General features: G+C 35.2%; 1 protein-coding gene across 5 annotated transcripts in view; it reads left to right on the top strand.

Annotated features, from left to right (window-relative positions):
• SAP130 (Sin3A associated protein 130) overlaps positions 1 to 23,523 on the top strand; it is a 69,696-nt gene that overhangs the window by 17,194 nt on the left and 28,979 nt on the right. For 3 of the 5 annotated variants that reach the window (XM_023532675.1, XM_023532676.1, XM_023532678.1), the window contains exons 8-15: positions 4,545 to 4,692; positions 4,855 to 4,945; positions 5,154 to 5,258; positions 8,291 to 8,432; positions 10,864 to 10,985; positions 15,133 to 15,435; positions 16,109 to 16,286; positions 18,315 to 18,419. In XM_023532675.1, coding sequence (XP_023388443.1) covers positions 4,545 to 4,692; positions 4,855 to 4,945; positions 5,154 to 5,258; positions 8,291 to 8,432; positions 10,864 to 10,985; positions 15,133 to 15,435; positions 16,109 to 16,286; positions 18,315 to 18,419 — 1,194 coding nt within the window. The remainder of the gene's footprint in view (positions 1 to 4,544; positions 4,693 to 4,854; positions 4,946 to 5,153; positions 5,259 to 8,290; positions 8,433 to 10,863; positions 10,986 to 15,132; positions 15,436 to 16,108; positions 16,287 to 18,314; positions 18,420 to 23,523) is intronic. The other 2 variants (XM_023532677.1, XM_011363673.2) reach the window with 1 other exon arrangement.

The following is a 23,523-nucleotide window of genomic DNA, read 5'->3' as shown; positions in this document are numbered from 1 at the left end:
TCAGAGCCTTCTTCTTGAAATTTATTTAATAAATTAATAATGCCAGTTAATCCCTCTTCAGTTGTGGGAACCACAGTCCCTGGTTTGACCACTTCTGACCATACTGCTTTCCAGCAGGCATTTAAAGTTGATGGCTTTATATCACTCAAAGCTAAAGCAATATTCTTCATACAGTTTAACTGTGTATTCCAGGCTTCTGTAACTGAGTGATTCATTATCTATAAGTTTATTAAAAATATCATAAAACTCCATTTAATATAATTAATCCTAAAGGTAAAAATAATGCTTTGATCTAAAGGTTGGATCGAGAAAGTTGTATTTGGTGGCACATATACAACTTTTAGATTTGAATGTTCTCAATTGCGTGGATGACCAGGTACATTATCTAAAAGCAAAAGTATTTTAAAAGGAAGACATTTTCTATCATATAATTTTCAACTTCTACACCAAAACATTTGTAAAACCAATCTCAAAAAACATGAGTAGTCACCCATACTTTTTTATTTTACATCTAATGAACTGGAAGATCATTAATAATTGTTTTTTAGTAACTATTCTTTGTGCGTTGCTGAGTTAAGCTATTAGTTTTTAGAAAGAGTAATTGCTACTAATGGAAATGAAAAAGAAAAGACCACATAAAATGAAACTGCATAAATGGAAACTGCGTATAAAAAGTTTGCGTAAGAGGGAGTGATGATATTTACTGTATATAAGAAAACTCATGTAAAAAATAAATACCACATAAATCAAGGAATGGATGTACTTTTAATTTTGCCCTCATTCCTGAAACAGCTGAATGTTTTTCTTCTGTTTCTTGAGCTCTGCGCATTTGTCTCTGATTTTTTGTGTGTGTGGCATTGGTTACCGAAATCCAGTAAGTTTCAGGTGTACAATTTAACAGTAAGGCATACACACATTGCATTGTTTGTTCCCCTCCCATAGTTAGATTTCTTTCTGTCACCACATATTTGACCTCTTTCCCGCACCTACTTCCCTCCTCTCCCCTCCACTAGTCTATTCTTGTCATTACTTCCAGTACACTCTTACATTTTTACTTTGTGTTTTCATTTCATGGAAGCACTTAAGTTTCTTATTTCATGGCACAATTTTCATCTTTTTAAGCATTTCTAGTGAAATTCTCTTTCTGTCTACCGTTCTTTTCATAGCATCTTTAAATAGATTCTCTACTGTTTCCTTTCCACGTACTCATCTTTGAATGAATGGAATTTATTCTGAATTAGCTATTTATGATTGGTTCTTGTTGTAGGCTGGGCTGTATACTGGGTTAGGAGAAATTTTCCTGTCTCACAATCCTTGCTTGGGTTTTTTGTTTGTTTGTTTGTTTGTGTTTTTCTGTCCATTACTTCTCTCCTGCTAGTAAAGATAGATTTCTCTAAATGGCAGAGTATCTCTCTTCCATGGGTCCCACCACACACTTTCCCCCATGGGGCTTATCTATATCTATGTGATTCCTAGTTCATCCTTTGCTTCTTGGATCTTAGAACCAGTCTGGGTCTGCTTCAATGACAGCTCCCGCTGTTATAAAAAGATTTTGGTGTCCTGTGTCAGAGTATGCTCCTCACTTTGGAGAATTCTACTTAGTTGGATTTTACCCCTTAAATTGTAGCTGCGGAACTCCTCTCTCCATTGGTCTGTGTGTCCCTTTGTTATTACTATCTTTGACAGTCTGCTACCTATTTTGTGGGTTGAGGCTTCAGATGTCTCCTAATTTTGCCAATGGTGGAGACTGCATTCCTATTTCTGATTTTTCTTGTTACCGCTCTCTGAAAGAAGGAGAAAATATCAAACTGGCAGTCTCTGCCTATACTTCTTGTCTTCACTTCAAAGAATTCAAAATAAAGACCCAGCTGAACACTGGAGGTGGTCACAGTCCACTTGTAAATTAACCCCTTATTTTCTGTGTATGTGCAGTTTCTAAATTGAGTCTCTATCCCTAGAGTCACCTTTGAGGCCATTAAAAACAAAAAATTGATCATTGGGAGAAATAGTATAGTGATTAAGACAAAGAACTAGGGAGCACTTTCTAGGTGGCCGACCTTACTTTTTAACCCTTTGAGGGAGGGTGAGGTGGAGTTGCCACTATGAACTCGAGGGTGTTTGATTTAGTCAAAGTGTTTTAATCAGAATCCCTTTCTTTTTCTCCTAGTTGCCCCAAATTTGGCTATTGGGAACCCCTTTGAACTGGCTCGAGTGTCCTTTTGATAACTTCTATTAGTCTCTGAGTACTTTCTTCTTTCTAGTACATGATGAATCGGGCTCTCTTTTACTTTCTCTGCTCCCCTAGTCTTGAAACCAAGGATTCTTGGTTCCTGTTAGTGGAGAATAGTATTTAGAACCCAAGATCTGGATGCTAGAAGTAACACATTTCTTCTCAGATATCATTACCTTTGAACTATTTCTATGGACAGAGGTGGTCAACATAGTAAAGACAGTCATGTCTTCATACTGATATTTCCAAATGAAATTTAACATTATAAGTTTTTTTTCTTACATTTTATATTTGTGACATTTTCTCTTATATTGAAAACTTTATTTTCTAGAGACATTGATGTAACTACATGTTTTTTACATCCATAATATACCTAAAAAATAAAGTTTCGGAATAACAATTCAGAGTCCCAAGCCTACTTGTCATAAATTAAGCCCTTACTTTTTATAGATTACTACTAACAATAAGACCACTCAGTAAAGTTTAAGATGTCCTCACATTCATTGTGTCCTCAGTCTGGACATCTCACTAAGTAGAGTGGGAATATGTTCAAAAGTCACTTGAAGTGATTCTTATCTCTATGAAAAATAATATTTTCTTTTTCCTAATTTATATTCACATGCTTCCAAAATATAAATGTATAAAAAAGGTATACAGTAAGGAATATCACTCCCTATTCTGTCCCCGATCTATGAGATTCCTATGTCCCTTTCCCTTTGCCTTTCTAAGATAACCTTTTAATAGCTTTGTTGGGGTATCCTTCCAATGTTTCTTAAATACTGTCAATTCAAATGCAGTTTTTATTTTATCCTTTTTACCTGAAGGATTGTTTAATTCATATATTCCTCTTTACTTTGTTGCAGTTTTTTCACATAACAACATATATTGAAAGTTTTCCATTTTAGTACGTAGAGTTTCATCTTTTAGTAGCATTGTAATTATCCATTGTGTAAATGGATTTGAGGTCGTTTCTAGTACTTTACTATCATAAATAATATTGCAGTGACTAACTTATTATGTAGGTCATTAGGCATATGTACAAGAGTATCTGCAAGACGAATTCCCAAAAGTGATGAGAGGATATATGTGATTATAATTTTGATACCTACTGTCTAATCGCCTTCCTTTTGGATTTATACCAATTTACACTCCCTCCAGAATGTTTAAAAGTTCCTGTTTCCTTACAGCTTGAACAACAGAGTGAGCTGTCATTTTTTTTGGATTTTTACCAATCTGATAGATTAACAATGATATTTCAGTGTATTTTAAATTGCATTTCTCTTGCTGTGAGTGAGAGTGAGCATCTTTTCTTTAAAAGACTATTGAGTTTTCTTTTTAGCAAACTATATTCTTTGCCTGTTTTTTATTTGGCTGTTACCTTTCTCATCAATTTCTAGGAGCCTTTAGTATATTCAGAAGATTACACTTTTATGAATGGGTCTTTTGTCTTTACTTGTAGTGTGTTTTGCTGTGTAGGAGGTTTGCTTATTTGTTCACAGAGTCCAATTTGTTGATCTTTTTTATAGCTTGTGGATTTTGAAAGCTTTTAATAGAAAGCTCTCCCCTACTCCAGGGTTATAAAATAATTCTCTTGTCTTTTCTTCATATATTTTTTTATTTTCTGTTAAATCCTTGATCATTTTTGTATTTATCTTGGTGTACTTACTGTATGAGGTGTGGGTCCAATTTTATTTTTCCAAATAGCCACATAATTTTCCCAATGTGATTGATTAAATAGGTCTCTCCACTGTGACTTGAGATGCCAACTTTGTTATACTGTCAAGTATACTTACAGTTTCAGTTGCTTGCTGCCAGTTAATTTGACTTTCTGCCTGTGTTGATATCCCTTTCAATCATTAGGCAATCATAACTGACTTTTTATCATTTGGTAAGAAATTATATAAATTTGTGGTCGGGAGGAGGTCAGCACTTCAAAGGTGGCAGGTTAAGCTGTTGTTAATCAAGATTGTCTGTAGTCTTTCCTCATGATGGTAAGGACCTTGGTGTCAGTTTTGTCCACAGAGTGGAGTGTGTTCATTATGATAATGCTTACTCAAGATAGAGCGTTGATTAGCTATATGGAAGATACTGAGACTGACTCATGGTACATATTGATACTTTCTAAAATGAGGCTAATGTCAGTTTCGGGAGAGAAAATCGATAGGCCATTTACTTCATTGGTTCAACTGTGGACATGACAGACCTAGGAAAAAGTACAACTCTGTGATCTAGCACAAGATAGTTAATGCTCTTGACTGCCTGCATTGTGTCTGGACACAAGTTATAAATCATAATACCTTTTCTGTCTTTTCAGTCGGCCAACTTTGTCTATCCAGCATCCACCATCTGCAGCAATTAGTATTCAGCGTCCTGCCCAGTCACGGGACGTAACAACAAGAATCACACTGCCATCGCACCCTGCATTGGGGACACCAAAACAGCAGCTTCATACCATGGCTCAGGTAAAACCAGAGGTGAAGAACCATCTGTATACTCTTTGGGTTAAAACCAGAATTGTGCAAAACTTGCTAAGAAGCTGGCAATATCAAAGACAGTGATTGCTTTTAAACTAGATTGAGAAATGTTCTTGTTTATAACTCTGTTGTGGGGTTTCCGCCCCACAGAAAACTATCTTCAGCACTGGCACACCAGTGGCTGCAGCAACAGTAGCACCTATTTTGGCAACCAACACCATTTCTTCAGCAACCACGGCCGGTAAGTCGGCAACCCTGCTTGCTCTTCCTGCCAGGGAAGAGTAAGGCATAAGGTGGTGGGTTAATTTTATACTTCTCAGCTTCAGTCAGAAGAATAGGCTAGAAAAATTCTCTTAACTTTTCCTATGAGCTTTTCTCAGATTTTTGAGAATCTATGATGTGTGTAGAGAAGCCATTGTTGAAGAATTTCCTTTTTTCTCCCCTTTTAGGATCTGTGTCACACACACAAGCTCCCACAAGTACAATTGTTACCATGACAATGCCTTCACATTCATCCCATGCTACTGCTGTGACCACCTCAAACATCCCAGTCGGTAAGTGTTGTGCAGCCTTCAAACAATCTTAAAAGGAATTTTTTCAGCCCCTCTAAACAGCTCGTCATACAGATGGCTAGTATTGATTTTTTGTCGTTGTTGGTTTTCAAAGCAACACTGAATTTAACTGTTGATATTATTCGTCATACAGATTTGGCATTGACGATAGGGGAAAAAGAAAGTAATCATCTTTGAGAGCTCCAAGTAAACTTCATTTTAACTCTACTTTGACTTTCTAATTTATCAAACTGTACCTTCCTTATGTGTACATTTTAAAGTAGAGGTCCCCAACCCTCGGGCCATGAAACGGTACCCATCAGTGACCTATTAGGATAGGAAAGAGATCGCACAGCAAGAAGCGAAGCTTCATCTGTATTTGCAGCTTCATCTGTATTTGCAGTGGCTCCACCTCAGATCATCAGGCATTAGATTCTCATTGGGAGCACCGGTCCCTGGTGCCAAAAACATTGGGGGCTGCTGTTTAAAAGAAATTAATTAACCTACTGACATAGATGACAGCAAGTAAAGTAAGAAGCAAAGATCTGGAATGAAGAGACCTTGTATGCTGATAAATTGTTCAGGAAAAATCTCTGGGTGATGGAACAGTGAGATGAACACTAAACTTAGAGTTGATTACCATAGGTTTTCATCTGAGTGCTGCCTCGAGATACTTTGTAACCATTGTAAAATTTCTTTTAAGGCTTTGTTTATTCCCCTTTTAAATATGTATATACTTTGAATATTTAAAAATCTTTGAAAAGTTTCTGGCAGCCAAACTCTAGTCATCAAGAGCAGGGATTGGCAAACTTTTTCTATAGGACCAGATAGTAAATATTTTAGGTTTTGCAGGAGGCCTTATTGACTGTTCCATATTTTCATTTCACACCAATTTCTGGCTATACCTGACAGTGCCATCAGTTTTCCTCAACACTGTGACATCTTAGCCAAGCACACTCTTTTAATTTTTTTAGTTAAGAATCTCACTAGGGAATCTGCAACTGTAAAGAAAAACAAACCATTAAAGAGGGGGCAGTGTACGCCATAGGGGCTCTCTGGTTTCCTCTTTCATCTCTGTGAAAAATTATTTTAAGATGAGTTCTTATTAATGTTACTATATTTTCCTAAGAGATCATACTGTGGAAGCCAACTCATCTAAAAGTGCCAGGAGACAAATATGTTCATTAATTTGGCTAAAACTATCACCTTTTTACCTGTCCTAAGTTACTGTATTACTATATTCTGTATCTCCCTGACTCACTTATCTTTGAATTTTAACCAGAAGTGTCCAGATTTAACATCTGCCGTTTAATGTGTTTGGTTTCATCTCCATTCCATCAGCTTTATGCTCTAGTTTTGTTTTCCTCTTTTATAGTACCTAAATACTTCTCTGTTACATCGTAATAAGATCTCTGTACAAAGGTACCTCAGTTGAGAAGGGAAACCTGATATTAACTCTGAAGCACTGATTTTCAAGTTTGAGTATAGGAAATGTAATATTAAAATCACCTAAGTGGCTTTTTCTAAGAGACACTTACTTGCTTTCTCTAGGTGAGATTAAATATTGAATTCAGCCATTGTTACTAATAAGAATGTGTTAGATCAGAGTGGGAAAAACCTGTTTAACAATGAGCATAGTTTTCGCTTCTAGTGAAGGCTCATTTCCAATAGAATACCATCCTTATTTTCTCTATGCTCTGGCCCACACATGAGAGTGGTCTTAGAGTTATAAAAAGCAGAATCAGAGTCACAGCATTCAGAAAACAGAGATTATCTTTGGAGATAGCATTATGGTCAACTTATGATTTCTGCATTATATTTTTTCCTTATTTATTTTTGATAGTTGAGAATGTGACTTTTTTAGTTAGAAAAAAAATGTAAAGAAATAAATTCTTGGGAGTGTGTTCTGTATGGTTACCAACCACCTGTTGGTTACTCTGCCACATGACAGCTGCATTCTTGTTGGAAGTATTATTTTCCTACCTTTTATGGGCACAGCGAAAAAATAAAGCTTAGTTTCTTTCCTCTCAACACTCTACTTACAACTGATGGAAAATGTATCATGCCAGCCTCTCTCGCATTAGCCAATAGATGCCATCATCAGTGGTCAAATTGGGCATCCCAGTCATCACCCTACAGAAACTTCTCCAGCTTGCCTCCCTCAGGAAGTAGCTGGGCATCATGGTGTGTTTGTGCTGCTTACCTTTGGTGTTCAGTACGCTGTACTTTGGGTAATGCATCATCCTAGTCTTTAGTGGTTTTGTTCCTGTCACTGATGTAACTTAGGTCTTTACACAGATGGAAGCTGTTCCTCTATGTCTCTGAGATCATGGCTTTTCCTTTAAAATTCCCAGGCATAGAGTTGACAGACAGGTCTGTAAGAACTATAAAGTATGTCCCAGGTCAACTATATCTTCTGAACAAAATTTGATTGCAAATTGTAGAGGAAAGCAAACTTTGAGCCTCATGTTAAATTTGAAAACTCTTTGGTCATTTTGATTTTGCTATAAGGTATTAGATAAAAATCACAGGATGTTCAAAATTAAGTAATTATCTAGATAAGCCTCATAGATGAAGAAACAGACTTCGAAATTAAAAGGATCTACTGATTACTAATTAGCTACATTTTACAAATTAGTTATGGACCCAATTAGTTATGAAGTAGAATCTAAGATCTTTGTCATTTCTGTATTCACATTTTTGTTGAATTATTTTTTTAAATAAAAAGTTTCTCCTTTTAAAAAAGTCTCAAAGGAAGCCAGGTCAGGGGAGAAAGGGCCTGGTTGCTGATATTTTTGTAAAAGTACTGATGTTGAATCCTGCTTTGACAAATAATAGTGTGAATATATTAGTGGATTATTAGATTGAAATAATTCAGTAAAACTTTATGTACTCATTTTTTATTTTTCATTTTGATTAAAAATCTATACTTCTAGTTACTATTTACATTCTTAAGATTATTGCTGGCCAAGAATGATTTGGCATGCCAATAGAAGCATATGAGCAATAATGTAATTGGGTTTTACTTTTTGTAGCTAAGGTGGTTCCTCAGCAGATCACACACACTTCTCCTCGGATACAGCCTGACTACCCAACAGAGAGGAGTAGCCTGATTCCCATTTCAGGACATCGGGCCTCTCCAAATCCTGTGGCCATGGAAACCCGAAGTGACAATAGGTAGGGAATGTGCCAGTTACACTGCCCCATTGTGTTGTTAATTGTTTTGAATTTTCAGTAAAACAAAATGTCCCACAAATATTGCATATATTTACTTATTCTTATCTTCAGATTTCCCCCCCAAAATAATTCATTGTTATTTCTCTTTTAGTTTTATGAAAATGTCTATATTCAGCCGTTGTCTTTTTGATGGATGTTCTCGTGTCCATTTTTTTTGTGTTGTGTGTTTCTGTGTTTATCTTGAACAAGGGTTGCAGCACTATGACCCTTTATTCCTCAGTACTTCCATTTCCATCTCCAAAGAACAAAGACATTCTCTTACTTAATTACAGTATAGTTATTCCTGAAATGATTTTTTTAGCTTTTCATTCTCTTTCATACATTGACGTTTTTTAAGGGTATAGAGAGGCCAGTTGTTTTTGTAAAATATTCTTCAATTTGGACTTTGTCAGATTGTTTTCTCATAGTTAGATTCAGGTTAGGCATTTTTGGAGGAATACCACCAAGGTGATACATTCTTCTCACTGCTGTTACATTAGAGAGCTCACATTATCCCTTTGTTTCATTATTAGTTATGTTAATATTACTTAGTGAAAGTGATATTTGCCAAATTTTTCTACTGTGAAGGGGTATTTTTCTTCTCTGTAAATAAGTAATCTGTGTGGAAATATTTTGAGACTAAATATCCTGTTCCCTGATAAAACTTTCACTCCATAGTTTTAGTGCCTATTGATAATTCTTGGCTGAATCAGTTGATGATTACATGCAAAGTAGTAACTTTTTCTAACTATCATTTCTTCCACATTTATCAGTTGGCATTCTGATATGAAGAAATTTATCCTCATTTATTTATTTTGTCATGTAATTTTTAGAATCAGCCTAGGCTCGTGGATTTGGTTTTATTCATTACTATAATTCAGTACTGTAATCTCTTTTGATGCTCAAATTGTCTCTGGGTTGGTCCTTGGGAGACAGTTTAGACTAGTTCCTGTGGTTTTACCACATCCCAGTCATCTAGCCCTTCTCACCAACAAGATTCTCCGAGCTCCTCCTGAACTTTGTCTGAGTCCCGGAATCTACCATTTCTCCAGTGAGCCCTGGTTCCTTTTCATCATTTAAAAACCAAGATGTAGACATTAGTTTTGTTCATTGTTTCTGAATTGTCATTTCTTCTAGGTCCTTTCAGCAGGCAGAGATAGGAAGTATGTCATATTTTAAAAACTCTTTAGTACATGTGTATACCTCTAGTTCAACCTTGTTACCTCCCTATTTCATATTTGTTTCTCCCTTCTACAGTGAGAACCTGGTACAGTGCACATGAAGTAATTTCAGAAGTCGATCATTTTTAAATTGTTGATTATTATGGTGTATAGGAGTGCTGATAGGATTTAATATAATGATCATGTATCCATCCATCTTGCTGAACACTACTGTTAGCTCTAAAAGTTTGTGGATTCTTTTGTATTTCCAGTGTATATATTTATTTCATGTACAAACAAGGATAGTTTTCTGAGAGGTGAAGGAATTTTTTCATTTCTGTTTTGTATACTTATGTTTTTCTTATTGTAGGCTAGAGTTTCTAGTATGGTGTTGAATAGATAGTGTGTAGATAGTTGCCTTATTCCTGACCTGAATGGGAATTCTTCTGAAATTTCATTGTAGATTTTGGTAGATACTATTTTAAGTTTGAGGAACAAAGTTTCTTTCTGTTCCTTTTTTTTAGGCATTTCTTAGGCATCATGAATAAGTAGTGAATGCTATTAAATATTTTTTGTTTATCTTTTGCAAAGTTTCAAATGCTTGTTCTCTTTTAATACTTAAATATAACCTGAAACATTAATAGAAATTCTGATATTGAGACATTCTTATCCTATGATAAAACTTATTTGATCAAGATGCATTCAATTTTATATAATACTTGGCTCGATTTCATTTAGCAATTTTTGTGTCAGCACAGAGTGAGATTTTTTTATAATCTTTTTTTCATACTCTCCTTGTCTAGTTTTGATATCAAGGCTATATTAAGCTCAAAAAATAAGGTAGATCACTTCTTTTCCTGGTCTCTGCATTCGTTTGTATAAGCTTAGGATTATCTATTTCATGTATGTTTGATAAAATTTGCCATTAAAAACAATCTGAGCTTAGAGTCCTTCAAGTGGAATCGAACAGGGAAGACCTTTGATTACTGAGGTTTTTTAGTCAGTTTTGGTAATTATTCTTCCATGTTTTACATTTATTGATATGGTTATAGTATTTATTTAAAAATATTACTCTGTAGATGTGTGTCCTTTGATCTAATAATTTGAGACACAATTTGGGAAGTGTTAGTATGGCAGTTAAGTGTATGAAAAGGGTCTGGGGGATAGGATCATTTGAAGGTAAAGGAGAAAATAAACCATTTTGGTTCATATTATTTGTGTTCTACCTATAGACCATCTGTTCCTGTTCAGTTCCAGTACTTTTTGCCAACGTATCCACCTTCTGCATACCCGCTGGCTGCACATACGTATACCCCAATCACCAGCTCTGTGTCCACCATCCGACAGTATCCAGGTATGAGCCCCCACTGTTAAGATGACTTAGCATTTTAATTTCTGTAAGCAATGAGATAAAAATTAATCAGCGAATATTTCTAATATGGATTTAATTATTCCAGCTTCTATTTTCAAACTTGGATAAGGCTGAAATCTGAACTTTTAAGGTTTTAAATCACCCTCTCTTTATTCTATAAAAAGGTGGTTATTTTTAGTGACATTTGCATGATTTTATCCTACCCCGAGAATAATTATGTTAACAATTTTTTATTATACCTTAAAATTGTAGTACAGTTAAAATGAATAAACCTCTATTCTTGAAGGGCTTCTTGTTTTGTGGGATAGCTATCATGTTTTTAATGTTAGTCCAGTTTTGCTAAACACCATTCTTGTAAATAATATTCTTTTCAACAATCCAGAAAGAATGATCCTTAAACCTCATCATTTGTGTAATATTTTCTTGAGAGAACCTCAGTTAACTTGAGGGATAAGAAAGCCAGATTGTCCAGCTTGTAACCTTCTGCTCTGCGAACTAGGACTGCAGCCAGGGCCACGTGTGGCCATTGAGCACTTGAAGGGGCCCCCAGTGCAAACGAAGAACTGAATTTTTTGTTTTACTTAATTAAAATTAAAGAAATTTGAAATATGTTTGGAACAACTTAGTGTTGTGAAACAACTTTTTCAAAATGTAAATTTTATGGAATCAAAATACAAATCAAATACATCTGATAAAAATTTAGTATCTAAATTTTAAAAGTAAAATCTGCCCTGAATTTTGAAAACATAATATGGAAAGAGAATGTAAAATATCTTATTAAAATTTATTAGAGTGATTACATTTTGAAATGATAATATTTTGGATGTATTGGGTTAAAATATATCATTAAAATTAAGTTGGCCTGCTGCTGTTTACTTTGCTAATGTGGTTAACAGAAAATTTTTAAATTGCACATATGGCTTATATTTGCATTGGAGTGCTGGTCTAAAACTTAGAAACACAGAAAAGTATTTAAATAGCTTTGAAAACAGGTTCTTCCATGTTTGCATTGATTTTCGTTTGTTGGTTTTGTTTTGATTTTTCTGCAAAACTTGTTCTAAGTTTTATTTTTAATTTTTATCTCTGACATGGAAAAATAGCTGAACTGTTTGAATATTCTATCCTGTTTTGCTGTGCATCAAATTAATATCTTTTTAAAGGAAATTCCTAACTGTTCTTTAACAATTTTATAAGTATAAAATGTTCGTCGTGAAATGTGTTATGCTTATTGCTAGAAATTAAGTTTTTTTATCAGTGATAATACTTACCTTCATGTTCCTTCATCTACTACATCAGCCAATTGATACTTCTATAACAATGCAGTCATTTTACCTCTCTGAAGAAGGTAACTCATGACCAGTATGTATTACTCTGAATGCTGGGCAACTGAAAAGGATATGCACTGTCTCTTGAGCAAGCACTTTCATTTTATATAAATATTTATTGTAAAAACCCATCATACTAACACTATCAGAAGTGCTGGGGGCCCTGCCAGTCATCTGTTTTTCTCCATTGTTATTCTGGGTGTCTTTTTTCACCACTACAGTATCCCTGATGGATACTAACACAGAAAAATGAATAGTACAGTCAACAACACTTTATTTCTTCCAAACCAATATTTGCACCATTGTCGGTGCAGATGAGAGATAGTATATTCTTTCTAAGACATATGAATCTATACATGCTGGACACAACTGAAAGGATGATTTATTAACCAGCTTACAATGTCCTATTTTCAGGCAATATAGATTCAGTGGCTCATTTTAAATAATTTTAAAGCAGATGTTTTCAAATCAGGAATAAGACAGGAAAATTTGTGTTTAATAAGCTTCGGTCTTGCCAAACATAGTATTACTCGAATATAGTTTGTGATAGATTAGACTAGTCCTTCATGGTCTCTGGTTAGTCCATTAGTTATTAAATATAGATTTGAATATAATTATAAATATACAGAATTTGTAGTATACAAGTGATTTATCCTTCAAATTATTTGAAATTTCACTTGTTTCAGAACTGTTTTCCATTTCATCCATTTGTGAATTCCACAAATATTTATTGATAACTTACTGTATGTAAAGTCCTAGGCTAGGCTCTATTTAAAGTTGACTCAAACATCTTACTTTCAACAATGTTAGAATCTAATAGGAAGGTAAGACTTGAGATATTACAGTAGATAAAGTACTAAGTCGCAGAAAAGTTGCTTGAGCAAAGAAAACCATTCTGCCTCTAAGGTAAGAGGTTATTTCTACATGAGAGGGTAGGTTTAGAGGTCAAGAATGGTTTTAGCTTTTTTTTTTTTTTTTTTTTTTTTAAGTTTTTGGTTTTTTTTAATTAAGTTTATTGGGATAACATTGGTTAATACAATTATATAATTTTCAGGTGAAGAATGGTTTTTCTAAAGGAAGTAACATTTGGAAAGCATCTCTCAGAATGGATAGGACAAAGCAGTGCTGGGATCAGAGAAAGCACATTTCTCTCTGTGAACAAAGTATTAGAATATGTATTTGGAACAGTTTGATTTTGGCTGGCATAGTGTCAGTGAGGATACAGTCCTTTCAAGATTAGGTCTTGAAAAGGTTTAGAATGGTGACTTGACTGCATGGTCTACAACAGGCAAATGACCCAAAACTGTTATTGAACAGAAGTAACAAAGGTACACTTCTCAGGAAGAAACTGATAATGCTCTGGGCTTATTTATTTATTTTATAAGGGAAGAATTGCAATATAGCAGTGACTGCAAATGTATACTTACTAACTTTTTACTATACTTATCTCATAATAAAAATTTATCATTTTTCCTCTATATGGTTTATAAAACTTTTTCAGTTACATTTTTTTAATCAAGGTATCATTGACATAATAGTTTCAGGTGTACAGCATAATGATTTAATATTTGTATATATTGTGAAATGGTCACCACATTAAGTCTAGTTAACATCCATCACCACACGTAGTTATCGGTTTTTTTTCTTATAAATTATAGTGAGAACTTTTATGATCTTCCCTCATAGCAGCTTTCTAATATGCATGCAGTTCACTGTTAGTTAACTGTAGTCTCCATGCTGTACATTACATCTCCTTGACTTATTTATTTTATAACTGGAAATTTATACCTTTAGACCCCATTCACCCATTTTACCCATCTCTCCCCCCCCCCCCCCCCTACCCCCCCCACACACACCCCTCCACCTCTGGCAACAACCAATCTGTTCTCTGGATCTGTGAGTTTGGTTTTTGTTTTTTCTTAGATTCCACATATACGTGAGATCATACAGTATTTGTCTTTCTCTGTCTGACTTAGTTCACGTAGCATAATACTCTTCAAGGCCCATTTATGTTTTTGTAAATGCCAAAATTTCCTTCTTTTTTTATGACTGAATAATATTCATTTGTGCTTGTGAGCACATGCATGTGTGTCACATTTTCTTTATCCATTTGTCCATCAGTGGACACTTAGGTTGTTTCCATATCATGGCTGTTGTAAATAATGCTACAATGAATATGAGGTTCCATATATCCTTTCCTGGATTATTTTGATGACTGAGAAGAAGAAACTTTTGTGTTTTCTTTCCACAAGTAATGAGAAATCTTTTTTTTTGCTTCTTGGGAGTGCTTTTGTTTTTAGTTTTGTTTTTGAGTTTGTTTTTAATATACGTATAGATGATGTGTTTGTTTGATAGAAAAAAGAACAATTGCTTATTCTTTCTCTTCAATGGATATATAGAATTTAAAGTTCATAATTCCTGTATTTGAGAAATGCCTATGATAGTGGTTCTACCATTTAAAACAAAGATTCTTGACCTGGGAGCCATGGATGTATCTCAGGTTTTATATTAATTATTTAGCATAGTTGTCTGGCTCACATTTGGAATTTAGTAGATGATGGCTTTTTCTTATTTTAATGCTATTTCTAGTAATCAGTAGAAAGATCATATCAAATTTGTAGGAAATGAGAGAGGAAAAAGACCTCAATATATAAAGTTTTATATAATGCTTTTTTTGTTTTTAACTGAGAATTTAGATCTTGTACAGTGGGAAAAATTCTGATTTCACTTTGTTTTTTCTCCTTACGTGGGCTGTGTCTTATCAGAGCTAATATTCTCATAGTCACTTTTTGCATCATTTTTAGTTTCAGCTCAGGCTCCAAACTCTGCCATAACAGCTCAGACTGGTGTTGGGGTAGCTTCTACAGTTCACCTAAACCCTATGCAGTTGATGACTGTGGATGCATCTCATGCTCGACATATCCAAGGGATCCAGCCTGCGCCCATCAGTACACAGGGGATACAGCCAGCCCCCATTGGTACCCCAGGAATACAGCCAGCACCAATTGGCACACAGGGAATTCACTCAGCAACCCCAATAAGTACACAAGGACTTCAGCCTGCACCAATAGGTACTCAGCAGCCTCCGCCTGAAGGAAAGACTTCAGGTAATTTTACTTTTTTACATGGAAGTTACTTTGGAGAAAATAACTGAATCCTGAATCTACCACTTGTTACTGACTTTATGGTCTCGGGTGATTTTTCTAGACTTTCATTTCCTCTATGTAGCATGAGTTGCTTGGAACTTATCTGTCAGTGTCATTGTAAGCATTAGAAATACATAAACAGCTTAATAGCCATTTACACACAGAAGCATTCTGTAAAGAACTCTTAGTTGACAGCAAATTCACTTTGTAACAGTAGTATTCTCATTCTATTTAAGATTTTTTTGGAATTGTATGTAAAGCTGTAAAATTAAGATAGACTGGAATGTTGGTACCATTTTTAGAGATTGAGAGGCAGTACTGTTTTACAAAAACTGGGAGAACATTTCTTGAAGTATACTTCTTTATGTATCTTATCTCATTTATTAGTAATTATACTTACAGAGCAGAGAAAAATGGTTATTGATCATGCATCAATAGACTTAATAACTTCTTCCATTTTGCCTTCTGCTTTTAGGCACATGAGCGTTATGCTCCTATCCCTTATCTTCTTGAAATTAGGCAGTCATAACATGGGTACTCTAATTGTTTTTATTTGTCTTATGTGACATTTTAGTAATGTTTCTTTCATTTCGCTCTCTTCATTGTTCTTTCCCGACCCCTCCCTGTCCTCCAGCAGTGGTGTTGGCAGATGGAGCCACAATTGTAGCCAACCCTATTAGCAGTCCATTCAGTGCTGCTTCAGCAGCAACAACCGTGGTACAGACCCACAGCCAGAGTGCTAGCACCAACACTCCAGCCCAGGGCTCATCCCCTCGGCCAAGTATACTTCGGAAGAAACCTGCCACAGATGGGTGAGTGGACTCAGTAATGCCAAATGACACCTCTAGTTCTGGCTATATTTGGGGTGTGGGCTGTAATTATGTTCAACTCGTAGATCATACCGGTAGTTTTTTCAAGTGCTTATGTCCATTTATACTCTCCGTGGGAATCATTACCAACTCTTATTATTGGCACTCTTTTTAAGTTTAGTCATACTGTGTTTATAGTAGTGTATGTCATTAGGTGGTTTTGTTTGTTTTTCCTTTTAGGGGGTGGGTAGTGGTGTTGGTCTTACTTTATTTCTTATGGAAAAGTTCAAACATAATAAAATTTTGAACATATAAATGCATGCCCATTATCCAGTTTCAGTTGTCAGTTTATCAGCTCATGGCCAATTTTATCTGTAAGCCTACCCATCCCTTCCACCATATTATTTTGAAGCAAATTCCAAACAGCACATTTTTTCATTTTTACATTTTTCAGCATGTGTCTATTGAGAGATACATAAATATGTACTAAAAAAATACAATAACTCCTTAACATCATCAGATATCTAGTTCAAATTTCCAGTGGTCTCAAATGTCACAAATTTTGTTTTGTTTTAAATTATTTATTTGAATTAGTATTCTGATAAGATACACACATGATTAGTTGATATGTCTCTTAAGACTCATATCTATAGGTTTCCTCATCTCTTTTTTCCTCTCAGTTTATTTGTTGAAGAAATTTGGTCTTTTGTCCTATAAGAGTTTTCCCTCTCCCTCCCTCTCTTTCTCTCAATTTTATTGATTGCATCCCCATTGTATTAGTTTCCTAGGACTGCTATAACAAAGTATCACAAATTTGGTGGCTATGAACAATGGAAATTTATTTTCACAATTCTGATGGCTAAAAGTCTGAAATCAAGGTGTTTACAGGGCTGGTTCCTTCTGTATACTCTCAGGGAGAACCCATTCTGTGCCCCTCTACCAGCTTCTGGTGGCTATTGCATTTCCTGGGTTGTGCACTCATCATTCCAGTCTGCTTTTGTGTTCACATGGCCTTCCCTCTGTGTCTGTGTGTCTTGAATCTCCCTCTCCTTTCTTCTCTAACAACCAGTCATTGGATTTAGGGCCCATCCTAAACCTGGAATGTCTCAAGATCCTTAACTTAATTACATTTGTAAAGACCCTACATATTCCATTCACAGGTGCCAGAGATTAGGACTTAGATATACCTTTTAGGGAATACAGTTCAATTCATAACCCCCATAATGTAGTTTCACTTGTTTTTCTCTACATTTTTTCTAAATCGTTACTTGAATCTTAAAGCTTGATTAGATTCACTTTTTAAATTTCTTGTTTGTCAAAACTACTTTATAAGTTGGTGGTTTATTTAGTATTTACTAGGAGACATGTTGTCCAGTAGTCACCCTTCTTTTAGATGTTAGCTACCTTAAAGATCAGTTCCTGGATCCATTAGTTATTGGGCATTGCAGAATGGTGAAGTCTGGTTCTCAGCCCCACTCTTGTCTCACATTTGTTCCCACCACTCTGCCCAAACTAAACATGTCAAGATCACTCATGACTTCTAGTGATTCTCAGTCTGAGCCATATATGGTCTCTCTACGGCATGACAAAGTAGGTAATCACCAACTACCTTGATCAGCTTTTTTCACTTGGCTTCCAGGAACTTGCTCAGGTCGATATAAATACATAGCCATTATAATGATCATAAATACTTAGTATGGATTTAAATTTTAATATTAACTGGAAAGGAGATATGACATGCTGGATAAAGAAACTAGAAGATTTGTAGTGCTTGCTTCCTGGAGAGCGATTGGAAGGCAGTGGGGGGAGATGGGGAGGAGACCTGCTGTATTTTGTGAAAAGCCTTTTAGTACTATTTTGCTTTTTAAATAACGTGCCTGTATTACTTTGATAAAATTTAAAAATTTTATTTAAAAAACAGTCAAATTAATACTTTCATTTTACCATAGGTATACCTAGCAAATATATACTTTGTACTTTTTTAATGCCCTCAGACTGCTGTTTTCCGGATTTGTCTCTCGTCTCTTTCAGAATGGCAGTTCGAAAAACTCTCATTCCTCCTCAACCTCCTGAAGTGGCTAGTCCTCGAGTAGAGAGCTCTATGCGGAGTACATCCGGGTCACCTAGGCCTGCAAGGTAAGCACATAAATGTTATTGCTCTTGCTTCCGATTGCACAAATCGAAGAGGAAAAAGTCTTAAATACATGTGACAAATTTCACATAATTTGCTTGTGTACATTTCTCATATGCTATTTCTAGCTATATGACCTGAACATGTTTTTCAACCTCTCTGACCCTCATTTACCTCATAGGCATCCATATAACATTTACCTCATAGGCTTCTATGTATTTAAATGAAATGATGCATTAAAAGCACTTAGAACAGAGCCTGCCTCATAGTAAACACTCAGTTATTTTTGCTGTCAAAAATGGCATCATGACAATAATTAATACACTTTTTTTCTTTATTCTTTATCATCTTAATTCCAAAATTGAAATTATCTTGGAAAAAATGAGACATTATAAAAATATTTTATTCTTTTCGATGCAATTGTAAATGGGATTGTTTTTTAAATTTCTCCTTCTGTTGTTCATTATTAGTGTATAGAAATGCGACAGACTTCTATATATTAATTTTGTATCTTGCTACTTAGTTCACTTAATTCTAATAATTTTTGGCATAGTCTTCAGGGTATTTTATATGTAGTATAATGTCATCTACAAATAGTGATAGTTTTCCTTTTTCCTTTCTAATTTGGTTGCTTTTATTTCTTGTTTGGTTGCTGTGGCTAGGACTTTCAATTCTATATTGAGTAATAGTCATAAGACTGGGCATCCTTGTCTTGTTCCTGATATTAGAGAAAAAGCCTTCAGATTTTCACCATTGAGTATGATGTTAGCTGTGGGCTTGTCATATAAGGCCTTTATCGTGTGGAGGTAAATTCCTTCTGTACCTACTTTGTTGAGAGTTATCAGAAATGGATGTTGGATAGTCTCAAACACTTTTTCTGCATCTATTGAGACGGTCATATGATTTTTATCCTCAGTTTTGTGGCTGTAATGTATCACATTAATTGCTCTGTTGAACTATCCTTGCATCCCTAATATAAATCCCACTTTCTTGTGGTGTTGTAATCTTTTTAATGTGTTATTAAACTTAGTTTGCTGGTATTTTGTTGAGAATTTTTGTATCTATATCCATCAGGGAGACTGGCCTGTCTATTAGTGTCTTTGTCTGGTTTGGGTATCAAGGTAATGCTGGCCACGTAAAATGAGTTTGAAAGCATTCCTTTCTTTCCAGATTTTTGGAATAGTTTGAGAAGCATTGGTATTAATTTTTTTTTCCAGTAATTGTTAGAATTCACCTGTGAAGCCATCTGGTCCTGAACTTTTGTTCATTGGGGTATTTTTTATTACTGCTTCAATTTCATTGCTAGTAATCGGGCTATTCAGATTTTGTTTCTCTCTGATTTTGTCTTCAAAAGTTATATGTTTCTAGAAATTTATCCATTTCTTCTATATTATCCAGTTTGTTGGCTTATGATTGTTCATAATACTCCTTAACAAATTTTTGTATTTCTGTGGTGTCGGTTGTAATCTCTCTTCTTTCATTTCTTACTTTTTAAATTTGGGCTCACTGTCTCTCTTGATGAGTCTAGCTAGAAGTTTGTCGGTTTTATTTAAACATTCAAATAACCAGCTCTTAGTTTCATTGATCTTTTAAATTGTTTTCTATTTCATTTATTTCCTCTCTGATCTTAATCATTTCCTGTCTTTTACTTTGGGTTTTGGTTTTCTTTGTTTACTAGTTCTTGTAGGTATAAATTTATTTGGGATTTTTCTTTTGTCTTGAGGTAGACATATATAGCTAGGTACTTTCTTCTTAGAACTGCTTTTACTGCAATTCATAAATTTTGGAAATTTTTTTTTTTATTTGCCTCAGGATATTTTGGATTTTCTGTTCAATTTCCTTTTCGATCCATTGGTTTTTTTAGTCGCATGTTGTTTAATCTCCATGTTTTTTCCAGTTTTCTTCCTGTAGTTAATTTCTATTTTTATGCCATTGTGGTTAGAAAATATGCTTAATGTAATTTCAATCTTGAATTTATTAGGACTTCTTTTGTGACCTAATATGTGGTTTGTCCTGGAAAATGTTCCATGTGCATCTGAAGAAAATATTCTGTAGTTTTTGGATGAAATGTTGTATAAATGTCTATTAAGTTGAATTGCTCTAGTTTGACATTAAGGTCATTCCCTTATTTTTTGTCTGAATGGTCTATCGAGTCTGTGAAGTGGGGTATTAAACTCTCCAACTATTATTGTATTATTGTTAATTTTTGCTTTTATGTCTATTAATATTTGCTTTATATATTTTGGAACTCTTATGTTGAGTGCCTATATGTTTACAATTATTATATCCTCTTCTTGGATTGACCCCTTTATCATTATGTAATGTCCTTTTTTTTTTGTCTCTTTTTACATTCTTTGTTGTAAAGCCTATCTTGTCTGAGTATTGCTACCACAGCTTTTTTATTTCTGTGTGCATGGAATATTTTTTTTCATTTCTTCACTTTCTGTGTGTGTCTTTCAATATAAAATGATTCTCTTGTAGACAGCATCTAGATGGGTCTTATTTTTTTATTCTTTAAGCCACATGTATTTTGGAGAATTTAACTCATTTACATTTAAAGTACTTATTGATAGGTTTCCATTTTGTTCATTGTTTTGGGGTTTTGTTATTTTTTCTTTGCCATCTTTTTTTGCTTCTTTCTGATTTGGTGGTTTTCTATAGTTTTTTGTTTGGGTTCTTTTTTATTTTTTGTATATTTCTTGTAGGTTTTTGGGTTCTCGTTACCATGAGGTTCGTATATATCCATTGATATCTATAGCAGTTTGTTATAAGTTAATAGGCATTTAAGTTCAGACACATTCCAGAAAGACTACATTTTTCCTGCCCTCTCCATGCTTTATGTTTTGATGTCATATTTTTATATCTTTTTGTTTTGTGTATCCCTTATTTCTTATAGTTAATTTTGCTACTTTTATCTTTTAACCTTCATTTTAGGTACTTTAGTGGTTGATTCACTATGTTTATTATCTATTTGCCTTCACCAGTGAATTTTTTCCCCCTGTATTTTCTTATTTCTGGTTATGGTCTTTTCTGTATAAAGAAGACCCTTTAACCTTTATTATAAAGCCGGTTTAGTGGTGATGAACTCCTTTATTTTTTCCTTATCTGGAAAACTCTTTTTGTCTCCTTCAATTCTGAATGATAACCTTGCCAATTATAGTATTTTGGGTTGTAGGTTCCTTTCTCTCAGCACTTCAACTATTTCCTGCCACTCTTGCCTATAAAATTGCTGCTGCAAAATCAACTGATGGCCTTATGGGCTTTTCTTATATGTGACTTGTTTCCTTCTTGCTGCCTTCTAGATTGTCCCTTTATCCTTAACTTTTGCCAATTTAATTACAGTATGCCTTGATATGGACCTCTGTGTGTTCATCTTGTTTGGAACTCTGTGCTTCCTGGACCTGGATATGTTTCCTTCCCCAAATTAGGAAAGTTCTCAGCCATTTTTTTTCCAAATATAGACTGTGTGCCTGATGGTTTTGTCAGGCTGATTATTCTACTTGGTGTAGGCGCACACAGTGCCTGGTATACCACCTGGCCAGGAGGAATAGGTTCCAGGTGGCGCAGCGTGGTGTACACACATTATTTTGGCTGTCCACAGCCAAAACACAGTCAGTTTGAGGCAGCCTGTTGTGTGTGCTCTTCCTTGCCCTTTTGATTCAGAGCCCTGTTGCTTTATTTGTCTGTTGCCCAAACCAGGTCTCGGCAGGGCTGCCCTGAATGTGCACATCACAACGCCCAATTAGTTCTACACTTAGTCCAGATGGGACAACCTTGTGTGTGTACACCACAGCACTTTGCTAGTTCTGCACATTCTCTGGGTGAGGCAGCCCTTCCTGTGCTCACAGCAGCACCCCACTAGTTCTGCACTTCCTCCTGAAAGCGTAGCCCCACATATGCGTGCAGCAGCACCCCGCTGTCTCTGCAGTTGCTATGGACAAGGCAGCACTGTGTGCAGACACTGTAGCACTTTGCTGGTTCTGCAGTCTCTGCATGTAGGGGGCTCCTCATGTACATACAGCCTAGAGAGTGTGCACAGCAATGCCTTGGATCACATTTATGGGTAGAGGGGCCCATGCGAACACACTCTGGCACTCTCCTGTTCTTGCTGGAGCTAGCTATGGGAGGGGTGGCTGGGGATACACTACAGCAGCCCTGCAGGTCAGCCTAAGAACCTGGATAGAGCATCTACCTGCTATCAAACTGCAGGGGAAACATGAACAGTGGTGCTCACCTGTTCCTCCAGCTTAGGAGAGTTCCCTCAGCTCCCAAAGACCTTTCGCTGTTCCCTAACCTTTTCTATGCAGTCTCTCATTTGTTGTGCAGAAGCTGTTCAGCTGGCCTTCAGTTGTCTCTCAGGAGGTATTGATCTAAGTATAAATGTATATTCCATGTGCTCTTAGAACAGTGTCAGCAGCCTCCTGCACCACCATCTTGGACCTGCCTCTGCTTCTGATATTTTATCCTTTCTCTTTCAATGTTGTAAAATATTTCCAAGAGTTCCTTAAACATGTAATTTTTTGCCAGCATAACTACCAGCATAACTTTTTCATCAAAACCATTTGCCTTAACTAATCCTTGGAATTTGGGTACACATTTCACAGCAGTGTCTTTATCTGAGCTAGCAGCTTCATCAGGTAGCTTAACATTAATCAAAGTCATGCTGACTTTTAAAACAGTTAAATTAGCCTTTATTGACAGCAACAGGTTGTGTTTTTGTTCTCATAATTGCCATTTTCTTTCAGTGTAGTAGCTACCTTCAACTCTTTGGCCTGAATCATTGTTTTGTTTTTTTGTTTGTTTTTACAGTGTTCAGTACAAAGTAGATGTAAATACTTTATTTTACCATGAAGGCTTTCTCCTCCTACTACAATTTAAACTAAAAAATTATGTAAAACAACTTTACTTTTTTCATGTTCATTGGAATTTCTCTGTATGATCCATATCATAGCATCATACAGGCCTAGATCTCTTCCTGTATTCAATTCGCTGTTGCCATTTTCAGTCTTCTAATCAACATCCAATTTTACTTCCAGAATTATCCTTTTTTTTTTTTTTTTAATGTATTTTCATCTTTGTTGGCTAGTTCTCTCTCCCTTTCAGTCATCC

This window comes from Pteropus vampyrus, unplaced genomic scaffold (assembly GCF_000151845.1).
Source record: "Pteropus vampyrus isolate Shadow unplaced genomic scaffold, Pvam_2.0 Scaffold87, whole genome shotgun sequence".
Lineage (NCBI taxonomy): Eukaryota > Metazoa > Chordata > Mammalia > Chiroptera > Pteropodidae > Pteropus > Pteropus vampyrus.
This window is presented reverse-complemented; position numbering and strand designations above follow the sequence as displayed.